We start from the raw sequence: 27,172 nt of genomic DNA, 5'->3' as shown, positions 1-27,172 counted from the left end.
GTCAAACCAGGGTGCCTGTGGCTTAGTCTGTTAAGTGTTTGCCTTCAGCTCAGGTCATAATTCTGGGGTCTTGGGATCAAGCCCCTCCTAAAGCTTCCTGCTCAGTGGGGAGTCTGCTTTTCCCCTTCCTTCTGTTCCTCCCCCCTGCTCATGTCTTTTCTCTCTCTCAAATAAGTTAATTAAAAAAAAAAATCTTAAACAAGAAACTGTCCAACCTAGCATGGCTGTGCCATTATGTATTTTCATTAAAAATAGACGAGTTCCACTTAATTCTGCATCCTTACAAGCATTTCTTACTTGTATATTGTTAAAAAGTCAATAGTACCCAAAGTGTTTTTAGATTCAGTGCAATCAGTGTCACAATTCCAGTGATGTTTTTTGCAGAAATAGAAAAACCCACCTAAAATTAATGTAGAATCTCAAGGGATTCTACAAAGCATTCTTTGAAGAAGAAGAACAGTGTTGGAGGACTCACATTTCAAAGCTTAATACAGTTTTACAGTAACCAAAACAGTGTGATACTGGTGTAGACTAATGTAATAGAGAGCACAGAAATAAGCCCTCACATACGTGGTGAATGATTTTTGTAAGTAGGCCAACACCATTCAGTGGGGGAAAGGACAATCTTTTCAAGAAATTGTGCTGAGAAAACTTGGATATCCACTTTGCAAAAGAATGAAGTTGAACCCTTAAATGGAAGAGCTACAACTAGAAAGCTCTTAGAGGAAAGCAAAGGGGGAAGCTTCATGACGTTGGATTTGTCAGTGACTTTTTTGGATATGACATCAAAAGCACAGTCAGCCAAAGAAAAAATAGACAAGTTGGACTTAATCAAAATGAAAACTTGTTGTGCATTGAAAGACACTATCAATAGGTTAAAACAGCAAACCACAGAATATGAGAAAGTCACATATCTAGGTATATATAAAAAATTAATATCTAGACTGTATAGAGAACTTTAACATCTCAACAACAAAAACAAACAACCCAATTAAAGAATGAGCAAAATACCTGAATAGATCTTTCTTCAGAGAAGAAATACAAATGGCCAAAAAGCACATGAAAAGGTGGTCAACATCACTAATATTTTGGGAAATATAAATTAAAACCTAGTGTGATACCACTTCCCACCCATTAGAGTGACTATCATTAAATATAATAGTAAGTGTTGGCACGGATGTGGAGAATTGGAATCCTTGTATTGTATTCTCTTGGTGGATGTAAAATAGTGCAGGTGTTACGGAAAATGGTATGGTGTTTCCTCAAACAATTGAAATTAGTTTTGTTATTTTATGGTATCACAATTCCGCATCTTGGTATATACCCCAAAGTATTGAAAGCAGGGCCTTGAAAAGACATTTGTACACTGTGTTCATAGCAGCATTATTCCCAGTAGTCAAAAGTAGAAGCTACCCAAGTGTCCATTGATGGATATATGGATAAACAAAATATGGTAAAAAGGAAGGACATTTTGACACTGCAACATGGATGAACTGAAGACATAATGCTTATTGAAATAGGCCTATCACAAAAGGACAAATACTGTATGACTCCACTTATATGTGGTACTTAGAAGCAGTCAATTTCTAGACATAGAAAGAATAGTGATTGCTGGGCACTAGGGGTATGAAGATGGGAAGAAGGACTTAGTGCCTGATGGTTATAAAGCTCAAGTTTTGCAAGTTTTGCACCATCCATTCTGTGGATGGATGGTGGTGATGGTCGCAGAACAGTGTGAATGTACTTAATGCCACTCAACTGTGCACTTAAAATAAGTTCTGTTATTTTCAAATAAATTTTATTTTTTAAAGAAGATTTTATTTAAGACAGAAAGGGAGCAAGAGGAGGGAGAGGGAGCACGAGTAGGGGGAAGGGCATAGGGAGAAGGAGAAGCAGACTCCCCACTGAGCAGGGAGCTCAACATGGTGCTCCATCCCACAACTCCACAATCATGACCTGAGCCAAAGGTAGACGCTTAACTGACTGAGCCACTCATTGTGGAGTCCAGGGTGGAGCCTGAACTCAGGCTCTGAGATCAGGACCTCAGCAGAGATCAAGAGTGAGGGCTTCACTGATTGAGCCACCCTGGTGCCTCTCCTGCTGGGATTTTGATTGAAATTGCATCAAATCTCTAGAGTAATTTGGGGATATTGACATCTTTACTGTATTGACTCTTCCAGTCCCTAACCGTGGTTTCATTTAAGTCTTTGATTTCCTTAACACTTCTTTCATACTTTTAAGCATGCATATTCTGCATACTTTTGGTATATATCTAAGTATTTTATTAACATTTTTTAAAAATATTTTATTTACTTGACACAAAGAGAGAGCACAAGCAGGGGGAATGGCAGGCAGGAGAAGTAGGCTCCCTGCTGAGCAAGGAGCCCAATGTTCAGTCCCAGGACTCTGGAATCATGACCTTAGCCAAAGGCAGATTCTTCACCAATGGAGCCACCCAGGCGCCCTTATTTTTATATTTTTAAGTCTATCATAAACTGGTTTTTGTAGATTTCAGCTTCAGATTTCTAGTATATTGAAGTACAGTTGACTGATTTTTTTATGTATTGATTTTGTTTACGATAACCTTGCTAAACTCATTTGTTAGCTCTAGGAGTTTTTTTTTTTTTTTTTAAGATTTTATTTATTTATTTGACAGAGAGAGATCACAAGTAGGCAGAGAGGCAGGCAGAGAGAGAGGAGGAAGCAGGCTCCCTCCTGAGCAGAGAGCCCGATGTGGGACTCGATCCCAGGACCCTGAGATCATGACCTGAGCCGAAGGCAGCGGCTTAACCCACTGAGCCACCCAGGCGCCCCGGAGTTTTGTTTTTATTTTTAGATTTTCTATGTAGGTTAAGCATGTTGTCTGTGAACAGGGACAGTTTAATTTGTTCCTTTCTAATCTTCATGGCATTTAAATTCTTCTCATTTTTTATTGCAGTGGCTAGATTTTCCAGTACGATACTGAATAGGAATGTTGAGAGTGTGTCCTTGGATTGTTCCTGATTTTAGGGGGAAAGTATTCAGTGTTTTACTATTAATTATGTTGATAGTGTTAGGATCTTTGTAGCTGTCCTTAATCAGGTTGAGCAAATTCCCTTTCATTTCTAATTTGCTGAGTTTTTTTTTTTTTTATCCTGAAAGGATATTATATTTTGCCAAATGCATCTGTTCATGTAGGTTTTCTTCTTTAAGCTGTAATGTGTGGTAGCTTATATTGATTGATTCTTGAATATTGCACCAGTTCATTATTCCTGCTATAACTGTACTTGGTCCTGGCATGTTATTCTTTTTATATTTGCTAAATTCCATTTGCTTTTATTTTGTGGAGGGTGTTTGCATCGATATGCATGAGGGATAATGATATATAGATTTTTTTTTTGGTGCTATCTTTTTCTAGACTTGGCTTCAGGTTTAATGCTGGTTTCATAAAATGAGTTTGAAAGTATTCCCACTTATCTTTATTGGAGAAGAATTGTGTAGAATTGGCGTTACTTGTTACTTAAATGTATGATAAAATTCTGCAATAAAGTCAGATAGGCCTAGAGGTTTCTTTGGAATATTTCGAACTATTAATTCAGTTTCCTCAATTCAGATTATCTGTTTCATACACAGGAAGTTTTGGTACTTTGTGGTTTCAAGCAATTGGTACATTTCACCTCTACCTTCAAATTTATATGTGTAGACTTGTACTTATTATTCCCCTGTTATCTTTTTAAGTTTGTATCATGTTTGTTTGTTTTGACAGTCTGAGTTTTCAGATTTATTTATGTTGGCCACCCAAGCTGTCATGTCATGTGCATAGTGTTGTTCATAGTGTTTTCTTATTTATTACTTTTTAATCTCTGCGGGATCTATAATGTATTTTTTCTTTCTTGATGTTATTGGTAATTTGTGTCTTTTTTCTTTGCTAGCTTCGGCTAGAGATTTACTAGTTTTACAAATCTTTTCAAAGATCCCTTTTTTGCTTGTGTTGATTTTCTCTATTTTTATTTTCGTTTTCATTAATCCCTGCTCCTATCATTATTATTTTTTTTCCTATCATTATTTTTATTTTGCTTTTTATTTATTTACTTTGCTTTTCTTCTTCTAGTTTTTTATTTTTATTTTTTCTTAAGATTTTATTTACTTATTTGAGATAGAGAGCATGAGAAGAAGGGAGCCCAGTGCGGGACTCAGTCCCGGGACTCCAGGATCATGACCTGAGCTGAAGGCAGGCAGTTAGTGGCTTTAACCAACTGAGCCACACAGGCACCCTTTTTCCTAGTTTTTTTTTTTTTTTTTTTTCTTTTTTAATAGAACACTTAGATTATTGATTTGAGACCTTCTTCCCCACCCCAGTATAAGAATTTAGTTTCTACATATTTCATTCTAAGTAGTGCTTTATTTGCATTTGACACATTGATATATTTTCATTTTCATCCCAATTAAAAATATTTTCTGAATTATCTGAAACTTGTTTATTGACATGTGGATTATTTAGAGTATGTTGTTTATTTTCCAGGTATTTCCTCTTATATTTCTGTTATTGATTTCTACTTAAATACATTATGGTCAGAGAACATACTCCTAATTTCACTTCTTATATATTTGTTAAGGTCTGTTTTATGACCCAGGATAAGGTCTATCTTGGTGAATATTCTTTTTTTTTTTTTAATCTTGGTGAATATTCTATGTATACTTGAAAAGAATGTGTATTCTACTTCTGATAGGTGGAGTATTCTAAAAATCTTATTCACTGATGGTGGTGTTCAGTTTCTCTATATTGCTGGTGGTTTTTTTAATCTACTGTTCTATTAGAGAGGAGTGTTGAAGTCTTCAGCTGTAATTTGGATGCCTATTTCTTCTCAGTTCCATTAATTTTTGCTGTATGTGATTTTTTTAAATTTTTAGTTTTTTTATTTTAAGAGTGGGGATGGGCAAAGGGAGAGGAAGAAACAGAGTCTTTTTTTTTTTTTAAAGATTTTATTTATCTATTTGACAGAGATCACAAGTAGGCAGAGAGAGAGAGAGAGAGGAGGAAGCAGGCTCCCCGCTGAGCAGAGGGCCCGATGCGGGACTCGATCCCAGGATCCTGAGATCATGACCAGAGCCGAAGGCAGCGGCTTAACCCACTGAGCCACCCAGGCGCCCCAAGAAACAGAGTCTTAAGTAGGCTTCACCATGTGGGGTTGATCTCCTGGATCCTAAGATCATGACCTGAGCCGAAATCAGAGGGCTTACCCAACTGAGTCATCTAGGTTCCCACCTGTGTGTGTTTTGAAGTTCTGTTAGGTGTATATTTTATATGTATTTAGGATTGCTTTTTCTTCTTTGTGAATTGGTCCTTTTATCATGTAATGACCTCATTTATCTCTGGTTATTTTCTTTGCTCTGATCTTTGTCTAATATAAATATAGCTACTTTAGTTTTTCTTTAATTAATGTTTACCTGAGAAATATCTTTTTTTTCATCCTTTCATTTTTATACTTTCATTTATTTTTATTTTAAATTTTTATTTTAATTTTTAATAATCTTTTTAAAAAATTATTTATTTATTTGACAGAGAAGAGAGAGAGACAGCCAGAGAGGAAACACAAGCAGGAGGAGTGGGAAAGGGAGAAGCAGGCTTCCTGCTGAGCAGCAGGCCCAGTGCGGGACTCAATCCCAGGACCCTGGAACCATGACCTGAGCTGGCAGTAGACACTGACTGAGCTACCCAGATGCCCCTATTTTTATTTTTAAAAGATTTTATTTATTTATTTTAGAGAGCTCATGTGCCTGTGGGGTAAGAGCTGGGGGAGACGCAGAGGGAGAGGAAGGGAGAATCTGAAGCGGACTCCACACTGAGTGGGAAGCCCTTCATGGGGTTCAATCCCACCACCGTGAGATATGACCTGAGTGGAAACCAAGAATCAGATGCTGAACTAACTGGGCCTCTGATTTCTCTGTGTGTGTGTGGCTTGAACTCACGACCCTGAGATCATGACCCCAGCTGAAATCAAAAGTTGGTCGCTGAGCCACCAGGTACCCTGTGTTTTGTGTGTGTGTGTTTTTTTTTTTTTTAAAGATTTTATTTATTTATTTGACAGAGATCACAAGTAGGCAGAGAAGTAGGCAGAGAGAGAGGAAGGGAAGCAGGCTCCCTGCTTAGCAGAGAGCCCGATGTAGGGCTCGATCCCAGAACCCTGAGACCATGACCTGAGCCGAAGGCAGAGGCTTAACCCACTGAGCCACCCAGGCGCCCCTGTTTTTTGTATTTTTAAGTAATCTCTGCACCCGAGGTGGTGCTTGAACTTAAAATCCCAAGATCAAGCGTGACACTACCAAGTGAGCCAGCCAGGTGCTCCTTACCTTTATTCTCTCAGAAAGGTAAAAGTTTCTTACAGGTATCATAGAATTGGATTGTATATGTGTTTTTCAATTCATTGTGACAATTGGTATTTTAATATATATGTATAGGCTGTTTATATTTAATGTAATTGATATTTTAAATTAAATATTCTATTTTATTAATTACTTCCTCTCTTTTCCTTTATTTCTTCTCTCTCTCTCTCTCTCTTTTTTTTTTTTGGTTATTTGATTTTTTTTTTTTTAAGATTTTATTTATTTATTTGACAGAGAGAGAGAGCACAAGCAGGGGGAGAAGCAAAGGGAAAGGGAGAAGCAGGCTCTTCACTGAGCAGGGAGCCTGATGAGGGACTTGATCCCAGGACCCTGGGATCATGACCTGAGCTGAAGGCAGATGCTTGAATGAGCCACCCAGGTGCCCCTGATTTTTTTTTTCTCTTTTTAAAAATAGAGTCTTCCCAAGGTGCATGGGCTTGAACTCACAAGCCTTTGATAAAGAGTCATGTCCTCCCCTGACTGACCCCCCCCAAGGTGTCCCTCATTATTTGATATTTTTAATTATTTTAATTTTTTATTTTTTTACTGTAATTATGTATATATGTTTTCTGTAGTTACTTGAGGGACTGCAATATATATGCTTTTCACAGTGTATTTAGAATCAGTAATTTACCACTTTAAATGGAATGTAGGAACCTTTTTACTATATTGTGCTCTCCCCTATTTTAAAAGTTAGTTTACTTGTATATTACATCTACATACATTAGAAACCTTCTCAGACAATGTAATAAGTTTTGCTTTCAGTTGTCAAATATATTTTAAAAGAACTGAGGCTAAGAATCATTGGTTATATTAACTTTATCTGTTGGTCTTCCCTTATTTCTCATACTCTTAAGTTTTCTGAAATGATTTTTCTTATATTTGATGAACTTCTTTTGCAGTTCTTTTTGAGTAGCTTTTCTGGTAAAATTTCTTTCTAGTATTCCTTCATCCAAGAATGTATTTCCCCTTCATTTCTTTTTTTTTTTTTTTTAAAGATTTTATTTATTTATTTGACAGACAGAGATCACAAGTAGGCAGAGAGGCAGGCAGAGAGAGATGAGGAAACAGGCTTTCTGTCAAGCAGAGAGCCCTATGTGGGGCTTGATCCCAGGACCCTGGGATCATGACCTGAGCCAAAGTCAGAGGCTTTAACCCACTAAGCAACCCAGGTGCCCCTCACCTTCATTTTTGATGGACATTTTTGTCAGCAAATTTCTTGTTCTCTAGTACTTAAAAAAATGGTCTACTTCCTAATGAGCCCTATGGTTTTTAATGAGAAATGTTTTATTGTATTATTACTTCTATGTAAGTAATGTGTCCTTTTTGTCTGTTTGCTTTCAAGATTTTTGTTAGTTTTCAGAAACTTACTGGCTGTGTCTGGCTGTGAATTTTAACCTGTTTTGTGACGTTTTCCCTTCTGGGAAAGAATATCTGCACTAATGCAGGTTTTTAGTGTCAATAGGGGTCTGCAAACCCTTGTAGCTCTCAGGCTATCTCCTAATTTTATATATAAAGTGTTAACTGGCGCACATCCACAACCATTTATTTACATGTAGGCTATGGCTGCCTTTGTGCTACAGTGGCAGAGGTGAGTAAAGGTGAGAGAGGCCATTTATCTTGTGAACCCTAAAATATTTCCTCTCTGACCCTTTTCACAAGTTTGCTGATTTCTGTTGTAGATGGAGAAATTTGAGTTTTTCCTCTATTAAAATTTCCTGCTCAATTTTTAAAAATTTTATCCATGTAGGTTTAAAAGTCACTTCACAAATAACTTAAAAAAAAAAAAAAGGATTTATTTATTTTAGAGAGAAAGAGAGTGTGAGAGGGCACACAGAAGCAGGGAGAGGGGCAGGTAGAAAAAATTTCAAGAAGCCTCCCCACTGAGCACAGAGCCTGACCTGGGGCTTAAATTGTGACTTGAGCCAGTATCAAGAGTAGGCTGCTTAACTGAGCCACCCAGGCATCCCTTACAGATTACTTCTTCACAGAGTTCTAAAAAGGTGCAGTAAGTGGTACAGGGTATGTGCCATGGGTTTTTCCTTCTATTTAAAAGCCAAAAATAACTTTTTAGCCAACTCTTCTTGGAAAGCATAACAAACATTAGTTAAGCATAGCTTATCTTTCTTTGAGAAATTTATTTTAAGATATTTTAAACTCATAAGGCAAATGAAATAATAAATGGTTCATGCCAAAATGGGATTTAAGTTTTTTTTTTTTTAATTTTAAAGATTTTTATTTATTTATTTGACACAGAGAGAGAGAGAGAGAGAGAGAGATCACAAGTAGGCAGAGAGGCAGGCAGAGAGAGAGAGGAGGGGAAGCAGGCTCCCCGCTGAGCAGAGAGCCCTATGTGGGGCTCCATCCCAGAACCCCGAGATCATGACCTGAGCCGAAAGCAGAAGCTTAACCCACTGAGCCACCCAGGCGCCCCGGATTTAAGTTTTTTTTTTTTTTTTTTTTTAAGATTTTATTTATTTATTTGAGAGAGAGACAGTGAGAGAGAGCATGAACGAGGAGAAGGTCAGAGAGAGAAGCAGGCTCCCTGTGGAGCTGGGAGCCCGATGCGGGACTTGATCCTGGGACTCCAGGATCATGACCTGAGCCGAAGGCAGTCGTCCAACCAACTGAGCCACCCAGGCGTCCCCGGATTTAAGTTTTTTAAAGGTAGTCTTGGGAGATATAATTTAAGTATAGGTTATAAGTTTATCAGTATTATTGGTAACATTAAAGTATATCGAGTGTTTAATAGTAATGCCACTAAAATCATGAATCAGATCATCATGAATAAAAGTATAACTCATAATATTTTACAAGACTTTGAAAACATGTTTTCCAACTGAGTGACACAGTCAAGCTCTATTACAGGTTTCTTCATCTCTTTTATTCTTTCTGTACTTAAAATGGCTATTTTTTTTTAAAAGATTTTATTTATTTATTTGACAGAGAGAAATCACAAGTAGATGGAGAGGCAGGCAGAGAGAGAGAGAGAGGAAGCAGGTTCCCTGCTGAGCAGAGAGCCCGATGTGGGACTCAAACCCAGGACCCCGAGATCATGACCTGAGCCGAAGGCAGCGGCTTAACCCACTGAGCCACCCAGGCGCCCCTTAAAATGGCTATTCTTACGACTAAAAATAAATGTTGAATTTACCTGATTGTGAAACCTGTGTTTTTTGTTTTGTTTTATTTGTTCGTTTATTTTGTACAAACACTAAGTTCTGGGTCAGACTTAAACACTCATGGATTTTGTTTTTAACTGACATTAGAGGATTTCTGTCTTGTCTTGTTGCTTCCTAAGTAAGAAAGACTTGCTCAAACATGTAAGAAGTTGAAAAGTTCCAAAAATATTCTTTGTTCATTGCAAGATACTTTTCTTGCTCAGAAATCTAGGATTTTTTCTCAAGATTTCATTTATTTATTTAAAATTTTATTTATTTTTTTGACAGGGAGAGAGAGAGAGCACAAGTAGGTGGAGCAGCAGGCAGAGGGAGAGGGAGAAGCAGGCTCCCCCAACAGAGCAAGGAGCCTGACATGGGGTTTGATCCCAGCACCCTGGGATCACGACTCAAGCCAAAGGCAGTTGCTTAACCAACTGAGCCACCCAGGCGCCCCTTACGATTTTTTTAAAAAAATATTTTATTTATTTATTTGACAGAGAGAGAGATTATTACATGTAGGCAGAGAGGCAGGCAGAAGGAGAGAGAGAGGGAAGCAGGCCCCCTGCTGAGCAGAAAGCCCGATATGGGACTCTATCCCAGGACCCTGAGATCATGACCTGAGCCGAAGGCAGAGGTGTAACCCACTGAGCCACCCAGGTGCCAACATTTTATTTTAAATAATCTCTCTACCCAATATGGGGCTCAGACTCAAAACCCTCGATCGAGTTGCATGCTGTACTGATGAGCCAGCCAGCTGCCCCATCTAGGACTTTTCTAGGGACAGATCAGTAAAGCTCATCTTGAGCATACTCTCAGGGAATATTAACCAAGCTCTCCTCTCAAAAATAAAGTCTTCAGCCTAGTAAAAAAAAATTGAGAGAAAGTGTCTGTAGTGGGTTTAATAATCTTACCTCAAAATTCATGTCTGTGTGAAACCTCAGACTGTGCCAGAAGGTCCTTCAGAGGGATATGGCCGATAATACCCTCCTTTCTACCCCCTGTGCAGTACAGCCCTCTGCTTATGGATGACCTTCCCTAACTAAGGCCAAAAACTGGGAATGAACTCATCCTAATGAACGTAGGTCTTACTGCATGCTGCTATACTGGCCTGAAGAAACTGCTAAAAAGACTCCTTGATCAGTGTGCATTACTTTGAGTGCTAGTATTGTGTAGTGTATAAGAAGTTGTAAAAACAGTGCTGACTTTTTTTCAGTCAGGATCTGTGGAGGAATCTCTAGTGGCGTGATATGGTTAGAATTCTCGAAGGTTGCGTGGAAACGCATCTGGAAACTACACTGGTGTAGAGTCTTGACACATATTTTATACCTCTCTTGGGAACTTTTAACAGAATTATAATTTCAATAATTCATTACTTAAATGCACATACCTTAAACAGTAAAGCAGAATTTGCAGTTTGTTTTTCAAAATTTTATAGTTATGGGGAGGCAGGGCATATATTGGAATTCTAAGTGCCTTCTACTCAGTTTTGCTGGAAGCCTAAAAAGATTCTAAAAAAGTAATAGTTTTTTTTCCCCCTACGAGTTATTTGTTTGAGAGAGAGAGATCTCACTTGAGCATGAGTTGGTGAGGGACAGTGGGAGAGGGAGAGTCTCAAGCAGACTCCCTGCTGAGCTCTTAGCAGGATGTGGGACTCTATCTCATGACGCCAAGATCATGACCTGAGCTGAAAGCAAGAGTCAGTTGCTCAGCCAGTTGAGATACCCAGGTTCCTCATAAAGAATAGTTCTTAAAAATATTTACTGTTAATGAGTTTTGGAGTTTTGAAACAATTTTTGTAAGTTCTTTTATAATTTTACCCTGAGTTTCTATAATTTGTCTTTCTTGTGGTTTTACCTAGATATTAGAAGTGCTAGGTAAATATGCCTGTTACTGTGTTTCAGAGATTATTTTCCTATATGCTAACATGTATTTCAAACTTTGAATTCTGAGATTGAACTATAGATTATTGTTTTGTTTTGTGTAGATAATAAATTTGTTCCAGTCAGTTTTTTAATGCCTCCAAGTTGTCTGTTAGCGTCCAAAAGAACTATAATATTCTGAAATTAAGAATATCACCCCAATATTCATTGATTATAACATGTTTTATAGTTGACCTAGGATTGAAAACCAGGACTCTGATTTATTTCCATTTTTCTACTTTTGTATCATTAGGTAGTAGCAGAGCTAGTTACTGGGATGTTCTATAAAGTTGTATTGCCTCTCTGCCTACTTGTGATCTCTATCTGTCAAATAAATAAATAAAATCTTTGGAAAGAAAAAAAAAAGAAAAAGTTGTATTCGGAGTTTAGAGTTTAGGTGTACCGGCAGCAGGATTACTTGCCCACAGGGGTTTATCTTTGTTAATAGAATAAAATTTCATAATTGGTCATTCTTTCAAGTCTTCTTACAGAGACTCTATTTGTGGCAGAAACACTTAACATTAATCTCCTTATAAGTCTGTAAATTTAAGTATAGAAACTGATGTTATCTTAAAAAATTTTTTTTCTTGGTATTTAAAGCCTCTTGCCTGTTACTGTTTTTTATAAGACTTCTGAAATTCCACTCTGACTTATTCTGAGAAATTTTATGGTTCATGTATTCACTGACTTTTTGCATTAAAATACTCTTACATGGAGCACCTAGGTGTCTGCCTTCAGCTCAGGTCCTGATCTCGGGGCCTGGGATTGAGTCCTGCATTGGTCTCCCTGCTCAGTGGGGAGTCTGCTTCTCCCTCTCCATCTGCTGTTTCCTCTGCTTGTTCTCTCTCTCAAATAAATAAAATCTTAAAAAAAAATACTCTTTTGATACTGACTCAGCAGAAACCTTAGGGTATGTTGATCATTAGTGGTAGTTGACTGTGTTTTCTCAGTGGGGATTGAACTAGAGGCTTTACTGTTTCTCCTAACCTAGGTTATAAACATTTTTCTTTTATCTCATTTTCTTTATCTCATTTTTTAATCTCATTTTCTTTTATCTCAGTTATAAAAGTCCTTAGAAACATTTTTGGTAATTACCTAGAAACGGGCCATACTGACTTTATGCTTATTGAATTTTGCAAAAAAATTTGACAAATATTAAATATTTAAAACTTTTTTCTGAATATTTTAATTCTGAAATAGTATAGAACAAAGAACTTCCCTGTACCCTTTACCTGGTTCTATCAGTTTTGATTTTAAATACTTTTACCACATTTGCTTATCATTCACACACATATATACACATTTTATTTCTTTTACTCTATTGAGACTAGGTTGCATTCTTTGCCCCCTTACCCTTTACTATTTCTGTTTCTTTTTTTATGTTTATTTCTATTATTATGTTTATTTCTATTTTTAAAAGTTTTATGTATTTAAGTAATCTCTACACGTAACATGGGGCTCAAACTCAAGACCCCAAGATCAAGAGTACCACGATCTTCCAACTGAGCCAGCCAGGCGCCCTGTTTATTTCTAAGAACGATCATTTTCTCTCTCTCTCTCCTTTTTTTTTTTTTGAAGATTTTATTTATTTATTTGACAGACAGAGATCACAAGTAGGCAGAGAGGCAGGCAGAGAGAGAGGAGGAAGCAGGCTCCCGCAGAGCAGAGAGCCCCGTGGGGCTCCATCCCAGGACCCCAGGATCACAACCTGAGCCAAAGGCAGAGGCTTAACCCACTGAACCACCCAGGCGCCCCCCCCCCTTTTAAAGATTTACGTATTTGAGAGAGAGAATAGAGGAGGCGCAGAGGGAGAGAGAATCCTGAAGCCAACTGTCTGCTGAGCATGGAGCCAGACACGGGCTTGATCCCAGGACCCCAATATCATGATCGTGCTGAAACCAGCACTCAACTAACTGAGCCACCCAGGCACTCCTATATTCTCTTTAATAATAGCTCTGGAGCTGTTAAGTTCTGACGATTTCACAGTGATACTTTATCTGATCTATAGTACGTATTACAAGTTTATCAGTTGCTCTAATAATGTCTTTTAGAGCAGTGTTTTCCAATGTGAGATTAAATACTGTATTTAGCTTCCATGTAAACATTTATTTTTTAATGGACTATTTTTAAATCTTAAGTGTTGAATTTTTGTTCTTTTAACAGCTAAACCAGGTGGACAGGTGAAATGTCAGTATATATCTGCGGTGGATAAAGTTATATTTGTGGATGATTTTGCAGTAGGGTGTAGGAAGGACCTTAACGGAATCTTGTTGTTAGACACTGCTCTGCAAACTCCAGTTTCAAAGCAGGATGATGTGGTTCAGCTTGAATTACCTGTTACAGAGGTAAGTTGAAATAAATCAGTGTACTTTTCCTCTTAATGTAATTTCAGACCTATTAGCTGTTAAATTAAGTTGTCCTTTGAGAACATTGTATATGTACCCCGGTTTTTTTTTTTTATACATGCCCCTATAAAAACAGAATTGACTTACTGATCACATTTGTTTAATTCCTCTTTGTAATTAATTGATGCTTATCAGAGTGGTATTTAAGTGTGAACCATGCAGTTGAAACGGTACCAGAGACACCAGAATACAGTGGCTTAAACAGTATAGTTTTTTCAGTAACAGGACAGGGCTAAGCGTAGGGGTAACTGCTTACCTCAACACTTAGCTTCCATCTCTTGAATTCATGACAGCTGTTCCAAGTCTCATTAGTATTTCCCAGTCATAGTGAAAGGGAAAGCAGAAGTCCAGGGAAGCACACTGGTATGACCCTTCCCCCTTTTTTCTATTGTCTTCTCTCCCCGCTCCTTCCCTTCTGCTTTCCTTCATTCTTTCTTGCTTTCTTTCCCAAACTCATTCATATACACCCTTTTCATATTCATCTCATTGGCCAGAATTTAGTCACATGGTCACATCAAGCTGAGAATACTTGGAAAGAGGTAGTTCTTTTTTAAACATAAGATGGAAGGGAGGAATGAATATTAGTGAACAGCCAGTAATCTTTGCTTGTATGTATCATACCTTTTAACAATCCCATTTTAAAATTTTAGTCATACATATGTTTCTGTAGTGTTACATATTCATTACTTAATTTGTAGGTGCACCCTAATTTAAAATCTTTACCTGTGCATTGATGTTCATGTGGTGTAATTTGAAAGTACGTTTTTCAAAGCTACTGGATTTTAAATCATCTTAAAATATAAAAGATTTTAATGCTGTGTTTCCTAATAAAGTGAGATACCATTTTTGTCTTCATACCAAGTTGTTAATTATGAATTGTTTTGCATTTGGTGGTATGATTATTTGATAAAAACAGTATAGCATATTTCCCATTTTTAGGGCATGAAAATTGTCAGTTGGTAAACATAAAGTGCAATATAAATGTTTTTGTTCTCTTTTTGGAAGACTAGTTTAGAAAAAGGATACCAACATGTATCCACTTAGATTTCACATTCAGTGTCATAATATAGTTGTCTGTTAGGTTATTATTGAAAGTATGTTTGCTGAAAATTTGAGTTCTGAAAAGAGAGTAGTCCTCTTTTTGTCATTTGGATCTGGGGTCCTGCCTAAAATATTTGTATAGAGAACTAATTAGTTTTAGTTGTATTGGACATTTTTTCCTCCTAATATGAGGAATTTATACTAGCTGATAATTTAAGGCTGATATCCTATAAAGGATATATATATGTATGTATGTGTGTGTATATATATATTTCATCACAGAATATGTGATGCAAGATGGTATCAAACTGTTCAGGTTTTACAAAGAACTAGAGAATTACAATAAAATATTGGAATATTTATAATGAAATAGACCCTCAAATCAGTATTTTTCATAATGTGCTGTCTGAAGGGTTAGGTGTTTATCTGGCTTCTGTCACCTTCTCTACCTTGTTGGCCATTAACATCTGATGCTGATTTTCTGTGTACCTAATCACAACTCTTGTTTGCATAGTATTGTTTGTAGACCTTCCACCATCCTAGATATCCTTTAGCCCATTAGTTTGTCACTATCTTTAATTAAGTATGGAGTCCTGGGTTTGCTTGGATCAGTGTGGATGTATTCTTTTCCATTTGTCAACCATGTATTTCTGTTTTAAGGTAGTTCTTTTTGACTATGTGGGTAACAATACAGAGGGCTTTTTTATATTCTCTGTTGACTTAGTTAATCTTCTCTCTTACGGTTTTGTATAGTTTGAGTGTTTAAAACTTATTGAAGGATTTTACATTTATCTCTTTAAAATTTTACCTTTAATTTTTGTTCGTGGTGTCAGCTTATCTAGGGTTTTTTGTTTTTGTTTTTTTTAATCTAGGTGTTTTTTTTTTTTTTTTTTAAATCTTGTTTTGGTTTATAATAGCTTCCATGTATTTAAACTTTACTCTGTGGTGTTATGCCAAATATATTGCTTTATCTCATTTAATTTTATAACAGCCCTTAAAATCAGTATATGATTATATGTGATTTAGTTTGTTTAAAAAAAGTAAAAGTAGTAAACTTTAGTTATAGTACCTGTCAGTATAATAACAAATTAAAGTATTTGAGTAAGGATCTGAATGTAAAATTTTTTTGTTGTGTTTAATTTTCTGTGATCATCTTTTTTATTTAGGCACAACAGCTCTTATCAGCATGTTTAGAAAAGGTAGATATTTCTAGTACGGAGGGTTATGATTTGTTCATCACACAGCTCAAAGACGGTTTAAAAAATACATCCCATGAGACTGCAGCCAACCACAAAGTTGCTAAGGTAAGAAGTTTAAAAAAAATTACCTTCTTTCGATTATGAGAGAAAGAACACCTCCATACTTTCACTTTCTCTGTCTTTCCCCCACTTTCCACCTACCCTTGGAAATATTCCAGTTCTAGATTTTTCTCTCTCTCAGAGAACAAAATGTGTTTATGAGTCCCCTAAAAGTTGAAACTATTTTTACTGAAGTCTAAATTCAGTTTGTGGGAACTATTTTGCTTACTTTGTTCCTAAAGTTTCTGTGCTTGGTAGCTCTATATTGGTTGAGAGGCTGATGAAAGAGAATTTCTTGTTAGGTGATGAGCTTCAGTGAGAAATGGAATATGTCTTTGGAAATGGGGCCATTTGGGCTTTTGTTGACATTATTTTTTGTTAGGCATGACTAGGATGTTTGTGTGAGATGGTGCTTTGAATTAAATCCTTGGATATGTTTTACTGATGTTTCTTTCTTTTCTAAGTTTTAAGTGTAATACACAAGAAATTTCTATACTAAAGGGTGTAAGGTAGAAGGTAAAAACCATTTTCTTAAAAATAATTTTTGCGTTTTTAAGTATCTCTTTTCTTAAGTACAATTGTAACTGTACCAAAATTTGATGTACTATCATCTGTTCTGGCTGCTATAAACAGAATACCACTGACTGGGTCATTTATATATAATAGAAATTTATTACTGTTCACAGTTCTGAAGGCAGGGAAGTCTGAGATCGGGGTGCCAGCATGGCTGCCTTCTAGTGAAATCTTTTTTTGTACTTGCTTCCTCACTGTGTCCTGATGATGGAAAGGTCTCAGGGGATCATTCTGGAGCCTCTTTTATAAAGGCATTGATTCCATTCAGAGGGCTCTATTCTCCTGACTTTACCTCCCAAAAGCCCTACCTACTAATACCGTCACCTTTGGGGGTTAAGATTTCAACAGATGAATTTGGGGATGAGGGGACACACACATTCAGACTATAGTTTACACCTTGCTTTTTTTTCCCCACTTAAGAATGTGTCTTTGAGTATCTTCCATATTACTCCTCAGATCAGCTGCATCCTTCCTAATATTGGATTTTTTAATAGAGATTTACCATGATATTATTAACTTTTATTCCATTGATGGAACATTTTATATAGTAAAACGGAAACCATACTATGCATTCCAACAAAAAGAATTTATCGTAAGGAATTGATTTTAACATGTGTCTGAGAACTGAAGAAGTGGAAAGGAAGCCTTGAGGAAGCACACAGAGAGTAATGCCGGGAAGCAGCTGTCACCTAGGTGTGAAGGAAGGAGCTTAGGGTGGTCAGCACCTACAAACTTAAGAATAGGCTCTGTGGGTTTGGGATCCAGGCTTCTCAGGAGGAGCTGCTGTCCAGATGGTACCTCAGGAGCTTGGGGAACAGCACTCGAGGAGCTGAGACATGGATCTCTGAAGAGAGTGCTGTTTGGCTGGTGTTACCACCTCTGAGGAGCTCTGTGAGACGGCTTCTGGGAATGCTAAGTAAACAAAACGCAGGAAACTAGAAGAACAAAACGCAGGAGACTGCCTGCCACCAGGCCCTGTGCTGACTCAGCATCGACAGCTGTGACAAGTAATAGCCCGGGGAAGTCTTTTCCGCCCTCATCATGCTTTCCAGTTTCCATCCTGTGTTACTTTTGTCAGAACCTGACAGCCAGGAAACTGGCTGGGAAAGAAGAAAGGCATTTTGCAGAGTCCCAGCCTTAAGATGATCGGGAAGAGAAATAAAGGGTCAGTTTGGAACTGAGAGATAATAGTTTCATAATTGTCACAGTGTACCCTTTTGGTACTCAGCATCTCCATACATACATTCTGTGCATATTTGAACTTTTAATACAACAAAAACACTATGTTTTTACTGTTTACAAATGAAGATTCCTTCTCCCTATCCCCAGAGATGAGAGACACAAAGTTCTGATAGATAATTTACCTGTCCCTAGGTGATACTAACTACTAAAGTTTAGTTATTTTTAGGTCTCTACTGTTCAGGTAATAGAACTGTGCCATCTAAAGACTAACTACATCCAAAATTCTTGCGTGAAATAAGTCTATATGTCTGTCTGCATCTGTGTGTCTGGTTCTGAATCTACATTCATCCATCATGTGTACTAAGAAGGGAAGAGAATATTCATAGCCACTATATCCCTCAGTTCTTTACTGGTCAAAAGGATATACTTGCTAGTTACAGCCTCCCTCTACTCCCTGTTTTGTATCTGTCTGCAGCACTTTGCTGGCAGACGTCTTTGCATGCTGGAGTGACCCACCCAAGTCTTCACTGCTGCAGGATTTAAATTCTCAGTGGAGCTGTTTTCGTTTTTGTAATCACCTGTGCACTTTTACTATTGGATATGAAAGGACTTAGAGGCACCCTAAAGAATCCCTTGGTTGTTTTTTTCTTTCTTTTTAATATTTTATTTATTTGAGAGAGGGAGAAAATGCGTGGAAGCAGGGAGGAGGGCAGAGGGAGAGGGAGAAGCAGACTTTCCACTGAAATGGAAGCCCAATGTGGAGCTTGTTCCCAGGACCCCAAGACCATGACCTGAGCTGTAGGCAGATGCTTAACTGACCAAGCACCAGGTGCCCCGCCTTGGTTTCTTTCTTTCTTTTTTTTTTTTTTTTTTAAGATTTTATTTAGTTATTTGACGGAGGAAGCTCACAAGTAGGCAGAGAGGCAGGTAGAGAGAGAGAGAGAGTGACAGGAGGAACTCAATATTGCTGGGTAGCAGTCTCAACACATAATTCAATGGGATCATTGTACTCCTTGTGGAATGCTCCTCCCTTGGCATGTAGGACCGTTAAAACTTAAAGCTTGAAAAAAATCTTTGAATGGGGTATTAAGTGTAATAGCGACCCTATTGGGAGAAATTGTTAGGTGTTTTTTGTTGTGGTTTTGTTTTGAGTCTAAGCATATTCATCACCCTGTAAGGTAGAACCTCTCTTCCAGTTAGTACTGACAATGAGGTTCCGGTAGGGCACTACACTTTTTTTTGTCAGGCCAGCTCCTAGGATAACATGGTAAGACCAGTCAGTTTCATGGGCAAGTGCCCATTGCTTTGTTTTTCTTGCTGGTTTTGTTTAGTTTTGTGTTTTGCTTTGAAGTGCTTTCTTTTTCTTTTTTTCTTTTTTTTTTTTTTGGCTGAGTGCAGTATACTTTATTGATAGTACATGACAAGGTAGGGCTCCCCAAGCCCCTCCCCTTCTTCAGGGGGTCTGGGATGGAAACAGTGGAGGTTGGGAGATTCTCAGTGTTTTGGGGGATAAGTTGAGGCAGGAATTCCCTAGCAGCTGAGGGCCTCTTTCTTCCTCTTGCTCTGGCTGGGGCAAGTGATCCAGGGGGCTCATATTCCTTGGAGGCTATGTGGACCATAATGTCCACCACCTGGTTGCTGTAGCCAAATTCATTGTCATACCAGGAAATTAGCTTGACAAGAGTGGTCATTGAGAGCAACGCCAGTCCCGGCATCAAAGGTAGAAGAGTGGGTGTCACTGTTAAAGTCGCAGGAGACAACCTGATCCTCAGTGTACCCCAGGATGTCCTTGAGGGGGCCCTCTGATGCCTACTTCACCACCTTCTTGATGTCATCATATTTGGCAGCTTTCTCCAGGCGGTAGGTCAGATCCATGACAAACATGCTGGGGGTGGGGACGTGGAAGGCCGTGCCGGGGAGTTTCCAGTTCAGCTCAGGATGACCTTGCCTACAGCCTTGGCCGCACAAGTGGAAGCAGGTATGATGTTCTGGGCAGCTCCTCGGCCGTCATGCCACAGCTTCCCAGAGGGGCCATTCATAGTCTTCTGGGTGGCAGTGATGGCATGGACGGTGGTCACGAGACCCTCCTCGATGCCGAAGTTGTCATGGATGACCTTGGCCAGAGGAGCCAAGCAGTTGGTGGTACAGGAGGCATTGCTGACAGTCTTGAGGGAGTTGTATTTCTCATGGTTCACACCCATCATGAACATGGGGGCATCAGCAGAAGGAGCAGAGATGATGACCCTCTTCGCCCCACCCTTCAGGTGAAGGTGGTGAAGACCCCAGTGGACTCCACAACATACTCAGCACCAGGATCGCCCCATTTGATGTTGGTGGGATCTTGCTCCTGGAAGATGGAGATGGACTTCCCATTGGTGACAAGCTTCCTGTTCTCAGCCCTGACTGCACCGTGGAATTTGTCATGGGTAGAATCATACTGGAACATGTAGACCATGTACTTGAGATCAATGAAAGGGTTATTGATGGCGACAGCATCCACTTTGCCTGAGTTAAAAGCAGCCAAATCCGTTCACTCCGACCTTCACCATCCTGTCTCGGGCACGTGGCTGGCACTGCACCTGAAGATGGGGCTGTCTGTCGAACGGGGAAGGGCAAAGAGCCTGAAGTGCTTTCTTGATCAGAAGCAAAATTGTGTGGAATACCATGAGAGTGCATAAGCCATTCTCTTAGTTCACAGGCAGTAGTTTAATAGAATGGCAGAAGCATTGTAGGTAGAATGAGTAAATGCATATTCAGAACATTTATTTATTATAGTGAATAAAAGTTGATGCCCTATCCATGGCTGAAGGAATCCAATATAATCACTTATAATCAGATAGCAGGCTGTTCCCCCTGGAAAATGGTGTGACATTGGTGGCTCAGCTTTGGTATCTGCTATTGGTAGATTAGGCAGTCAGTAATACTGTAGCTTGGTTAGTCTTGGTGCGGGGATGTTTGTGTTGTTGGACCTGTACATATCTCCGTCTCTGTTCCGTGGTACTTTGCATACAGGTCTATTGAGCAAAGCATTGGGAGTGGCTATGGAGAGAGGGTAAGTGACATTTATACAATGTGTGTAATTTGCCCATTTCCTTGGAAGCAGATGTCTTTGAATGAGCTTTGTGTACCTCATAAATATTTTCCCAGTCTGTTTATTTTGAGAGGTCTGTTCTTAGACCTTTACCCTTGACTGCAGTCCTGATCTTTCCAAATGCCTGACCATCCAGCCAAAACATTAGCTACTGTCTGTTGATCAGTGAGGATCTTCACTTATGGGCAGTTCTCAATCTCAGACAAAGAGCACAACCTCATATACTGGTCGAAGTTCTGCCCGCTGAGATTTACCTTCACCACTGTCCTAATTGGGGCTCGGATGTTGCCGCCATCTCTTTAGGGTGGTACCAGCCAAATATGCAGAGCCATCTGTGCATCAGAGCCAAGGGTTTTCTTCCACAAGTACCTTGTATGGAGTTCTCTGTGAAGCCATCAGTGTAGAATGAGAAGGAGGGGTTAAAACAAGAGTAGGTATTATAGAAAGCTGGGTTACTTGTTTATTCAGCTTGTCCCAGACTGGCCTGTTGGACTTTCTCAAGAATGATCTCTTACAAACCACTCAATGAAAAGAGACTTGTCTTTTGTTCCTAGTATTATGGTTTGTTATGTCATTTCACATCTAGTTTATGATGGACAGCTCTGATCACACAGGCTTTTTTTTTTTTTTTTTAAAGATTGATTGATTTGAGGGAGAGAGAGAGAGCGCTCTTGCACATGTGTGAGCTGGAGTAGGGGCAAAGGGAGAATCTCCCGCAGTTCCCAGTGAGTGCAGAGCACCAGGCGGAACTTGATCTCATGACCCTCAGATCAAGAGCTGAGCTGAAATCAAGAGTCAGACACTTAACTGACTGAGCTCCCCAGTTGCCTCTGATCGCACAGATCATGGATTGGTATTAATTTCTGTCAGGGACTGAGAAGCCAGACACTGTTTCTGAAAAGAGCAGTTACGTTTACAGGGAATGGTGTGGCTTTACCCTAGCATTGTGCCAGTGATTATCCTAATTCAGCTTGCCAGACAGGCCTTTCAGGATCTTTACTTGCCATACACACATCTAGTGTCAGGGAATATGTCAGTGGTAAAATTGAACATCTTGTGTGCAGCCAGGACCTGCTGCAGAGCTTCTTGGTCTGTGCCTGTATTCTTAGATAATTGAGTTAGGGTAGCGCATTGAAATCTGCCGAGAGCGGTTTCAGAATTCAGGTAGGCCCACCAAGCATTATGCCTCTTTTTTGCTGTTTGCTTCTGTAAGTTGTAGCAACTTGTCTTTCACGTTGGAGGAAATATTCTTTTTTTTTTTTTTTTTTCTTAGAGACAGAGCTCACAAGTAGGCAGAGAGGCAGGCAGAGAGAGAGGAGGAAGCAGGCTCCCTGCTGAGCAGAGAGCCCGATGCAGGGCTCGATCCCAAGACCCTGGGATCATGACCTGAGCCGAAGGCAGAGGCTTTAACCCACTGAGCCACCCAGGCGCCCCTGGAGGAAATATTCTGACATGATCAGACCACTGGACTTCCAGGAGCTTTACAATGGTTGTAGGACTCTGAGTTTTTTGGGCATTATTATCCTCTCTGGCTTGCATATGTCTTGCTAAGGCATGTGAGTTCCTGGCTACTTCTTATCTGGACCCATCAGCGTGATGTTAGAGTGTGTTACAGCATGATGCAGTAGGCCAGTGTGGTGGTCTGCAGGATGTTAAGTTGATCAAGATTTCCATGGACTACATATGGGAGAGAACATGAGCAACAGTCCCAGGGTAGGACCGAAGATTGATTGTTACTGCCAGATAAAAGCAGGCTGCTTTTGGATGGTTCTTAAAAATTAGTATAGAGAAAAGAGGTATTTCAGAGAACTTAACTGCCTACCAGATATCAAGGATTTGTTGATTTGCTTTAGTAAAGGTACCCCATCTGGAATAACAGCTGCAGTTAACGTCTCCTGACAGTTTAGAGTCCACAGTTTTTCTCTCAGATTCATTTACATTTTGCATAGGCCAAACAGGCCAGTTAAACCAAACTGACATAGTCTGAATTCCCCTTTATTTTTCAGGTCTCTTACAATGGCGTTAATCTCAGAAATTTCCTCAGGAATGTGGTATTGCTCTGGTTTAGTAGATTTGTAGAGAATGGAAGTTCGAGGGGCTTCCACTTGGCCTTTCTTCCTTTCGTAGTTCTTAGAGAGGACTAGAGAAACATCGTGGAAATTTTTCTGGTTGCCTATTTTATATCTCGTCCAGTTACGCTTTTGGGAACTGGACAAATAACTGCAAGATAGATATGGGGATCCCCAGAGCTCACGGAGATAACTTTGGTCCAAAACGCCATTAACCGTCTGACCATCCTAAGTTCCTACTTGCACTAAAACACCACAGTGATGTTTTACATCAGTTCAGTGCTACTTCATTGTAAAGCCTGAAAGCTCATACTATTTTCTGTTTCCCAGTCGACATGACTAGTGCACATCTGCAGGTACCTTTGTGGAATGTTTGGAGTACGATTTACAGCGTATGCTGGGCGTTACTGCAGTGCCCTTTCTCGAGGGATTTCAGACAAGGAGCTCTGGATCTATGAGTGGATCAGTTCTAGGAACAAAATAGGAGGCTTTCATTTTCTTTGTCACTCTTTCTTTCTTTCTAGCAATTCAAGTCCTGTTTCTGTCCAAAAGTTTTTCTAGTTATATGGATAAGTTATAAGTTAGTAGGCTGCCTAGAATGTACTAGACAGAGTGGAAACCATAGGTGAGCAAGGAAGGATATAGAAATGAAATTATTTTATAGACTTATTTCTCCAGAAGGATAATACTTAGCATCTTTGCTTCCTTTTAAAATAATTTTAATGTTAAGTAATTATAATTAATATTTGTTGAATGCTTACTGTATTAAACGTTATACCAGTTCTCACTTGAATTTTCATAAGAACATTGTGTGAGTAGTGGGGGCGCCTGGGTGCCTTGGTGGGTTAAGCCTCTGCCTTTGACTTGGGTCATGGTCTCAGGGTCCCTGGATCGAGCCCCACATCAGGCTCTCTGCTCAGCAGGGAGCCTGCTTCCTTTTCTCTCTCTCTCTCTCTCTCTCTCTCTGCCTGCCTCTCTGCCTACTTGTGATCTCTGTCAAATAAATAAATAAAATCTTTAAAAAAACTTGTGTGAGTAGGTATTTATTTTTCCTCTCTCTCTTTTTAAAAAAGATCTTATTTATTTATTTGCGTGGAAGAGAAAGCATGACAGTGGGGGAGGGTCAGAGGGAGAAGGAGACTCCCCACTGAGCAGCGAACCCTATGAGGAGATGATGTGGGACTCCATACTGGGTCTCCAGGATCATGACCTGAGCTGAAGTCTGTTACTTAACCAACTAAGCCACCCAGGCATCCCATTTGTCCTCATATTACAGAAGCTGGAGACTGAAATTAATTTGACCTGGGTCACATAGTTGATGGTGACGATGATCTTGGAATCCAAGTCTGTGTGACTATAAGATCCTTGCTTTTCGTTACTCTGTGTATAGTGATCACAATAAATACATAATCATCTGCTAAACTGAAGTAAATCCTCATATGCCTATGCCTGTGTACAGTAGCGCTACACTGTACAAGTACATTCTTATAAACAGAGAGGTTTGAACACCTAGTTTGTGCTTAACATTGTAAATGTGCTGGAGGAGTATAAAAAATAATGGGTGAGTTTTGTTATTCTAAATCATTGATGCTTGTGTAAGATGTGTTACCATCAGGTTCTAAGCTGTTTTTTTCTAATTGTAGTTTCATTTTTTTACTGATTGCAAGCTCCTGCTTTGAATAATGAATGAGTGGAGTAACTCGAGTCTGCTGAATAGTTCTTTATTTTATAATGTATAAGTTACAGTTTTGGTTTAAACTGTTGAGTACATTTTCCTTTGCTTACATTCCCAATTTATTTCAGTGGGCCACAGTTACATTTCATCTTCCTCATCATGTGTTGAAGTCCATTGCCAGTGCCATTGTGAATGAACTCAAGAAAATAAATCAAAATGTTGCTGCCTTACCTGTGGCATCCTCAGTGATGGACAGATTGTCTTACCTCTTACCTAGTGCTCGTCCAGAACTTGGAGTGGGGCCAGGCCGTTCTGTGGACAGGTATAAACTTGCTTATAAAGAGATGTTACAGTGAAATTGAATTGATTAGGATTTTGGATTAACCAAGAATAACAAAAATTTAATTATGATTCAAAATGTATTTCATCAAAATATTTTGGAAAACCATTCAGATTCTCATACAAAATACTGAAGTGAATTAGTACTTGAATTGCTGTTAAACAATTTCTCTTGGTGCTTGCTTGGAAGGTATTTAAAGGGGTCATAAAACTGTTTTGAAAAATCCAGCTTTGTACTTAGTAAATATTTGAGTCTCCTTAAAAATGTAATTATTCAATAGATAAGAATTATTTTGCTTGATGAAATTTTGTGACCTTTGAGATGAATTTTCATAAATTGAAAAGCTGTGCCAGAACCTATGTATAAGAGCCATATATTATTTCCTACTTACAAAAAGAAGAGAGTTAAATCAGTTAGGGCAATTTTGTATAGGTGCTGCCGAAGCGAGCACCAGTTAGGGCAATTTTGAATTAAGATTTTTATGCTGCCTGCCCTGGATTTAAACAGTGTCCATTACAGAAATCATACCTCAACCATTATTTTCTTCAGTAGAGATTTATTGAGGTCTTGCTTTGTACAAAACTAATTAAAAAGCCAGTAATATGTTCATTTAAAAACTTAAATGATTTCTGTTTGAAATAACATTAGATTCTTTTTTTTGTTTTGTTTTAAGATTTTATTTATTCATTTTGAGAGAGTGGGCGGGGGGAGAGGCAGAGGGGTAGACTCCCCGCTAAGCAGGGAGCTCGCGGGCTCAATCCCAGGATCTGGAGATCATAACCTGAGCCTAAGGCAGATGCTTAACCATCTGAGCGACCCAGGCGCCCCATAACATTAGATTCTTACCAAAAGTATTAAGTTTAGAAATGCTATAAGGAAATATTAAATTTAGCAGTTCTGATAAGTTCACTTTGCCTTCCCACGTACCATTTCACATTTTCACTGGATGTAAATTATAACTTCTTAACGCTTTTTTTTCATGCTGATATTAGCAAAGCTCCTGCTGAATATATTAACTTCTTTTAAGTGTGGCTCTTATATTAGTTTGCGATACTTAATAGCTTAGCTCTTGGTAAACTGAGACTTCTGCTTGACTAGTTGCCCATTTTTTGTTGTGGAGTGATTCTGTTATTATGTAAATAACTTCTATTGGTTGTATTAACATTTGAGAAGGGTTTTTATATTGTATAGTAATACTGCATTTTCTGTCTTTTGGGTAAATATGGAAACTATCATTTTTAATATGAATATTTAATCTGAATAGCTACCAGGTAATATGGGATTTGGTTATCATTAAAATATTCCTTAGAAGATGTCTGGAGAGGGGGGAAATGTACCTGGAATAAGTATTTCTTTTCCTAGAGCTGTGCCTGTCTTGAGATTATAAAACAGCCCTTCAGAGCTATTTTCTTTGCAAATAGTAGCTGGGTTTCTAAAGAAATCTTTGCAAGCTGTGGTGAATGTCTTATTTTAGGAAATGCATTCACTGGATAGGATATTGTGTTTCTGGAGGTGTTTAAATGTCTTAAAATACTAATTTTGATGTAGTCTGTGGTATTTGTTTCATTAAGAATGAATCTAGGAACTTAGGAGGACATTCATGAACATAGGTCTGTTGGAGGTTTGAGTTAGGGTCTGTTAGATGCTATTGCTCTTTTGTTTGGTAATACAAATAAGTGGGTGGTTGGTTTTCTGACACAAATCCTGAAGACATCTATAGCCTGTAAATGATAAGGCTTTTCTAACCCAACAACTTTGTTTTTTTCAAACCAGAACACAACTATGAGTTAAATCTAAGCTCACTAGCAATAGTATAGGAAATTATGTGCTAATTTTGGGAAGAATTTAGAGAAATGTATTTTTCTGGTTTCACTGTGATGACCTTTTCCACTTTGTTTTCCTTTTCTTCTTTCCTGTTATCATTTGCACTTTTGTGTTTGGAAGAGTAACCTTTGCTTACAGTCCTTTCTTTCTTGAAAGCATTTGGACTTATTCTAAGTTTGGTATCATTCTTTGAACTAAGGCTCTAGGTTGAGTGCCTGGCTGGCTCGGTTGGTA

General features: G+C 38.6%; 1 protein-coding gene and 1 pseudogene across 7 annotated transcripts in view; one reads left to right on the top strand and one right to left on the bottom strand.

Moving 5' to 3' along the window:
• Positions 1-27,172, top strand: part of BIRC6 (baculoviral IAP repeat containing 6) — a 233,083-nt gene that overhangs the window by 18,086 nt on the left and 187,825 nt on the right. For all 7 annotated transcript variants that reach the window (XR_006386023.1, XM_044261802.1, XM_044261801.1 and 4 more), the window contains exons 2-4: positions 13,604-13,785; positions 16,053-16,190; positions 24,903-25,096. Coding sequence is in view for 6 of the 7 variants with exons in the window: in XM_044261802.1 (XP_044117737.1) it covers positions 13,604-13,785; positions 16,053-16,190; positions 24,903-25,096 (514 nt within the window). In the remaining variant the exon portion in view is untranslated. The remainder of the gene's footprint in view (positions 1-13,603; positions 13,786-16,052; positions 16,191-24,902; positions 25,097-27,172) is intronic.
• Positions 18,881-20,503, bottom strand: LOC122915174 (annotated as a pseudogene).

The sequence above is a fragment of the Neovison vison genome, chromosome 8 (genome assembly GCF_020171115.1).
Source record: "Neovison vison isolate M4711 chromosome 8, ASM_NN_V1, whole genome shotgun sequence".
In the NCBI taxonomy this organism is placed as follows: Eukaryota; Metazoa; Chordata; class Mammalia; order Carnivora; family Mustelidae; genus Neogale; species Neogale vison.
Note: the sequence above shows the minus strand (reverse complement) of the source record. Positions and strands in the feature narration are given on the sequence as shown.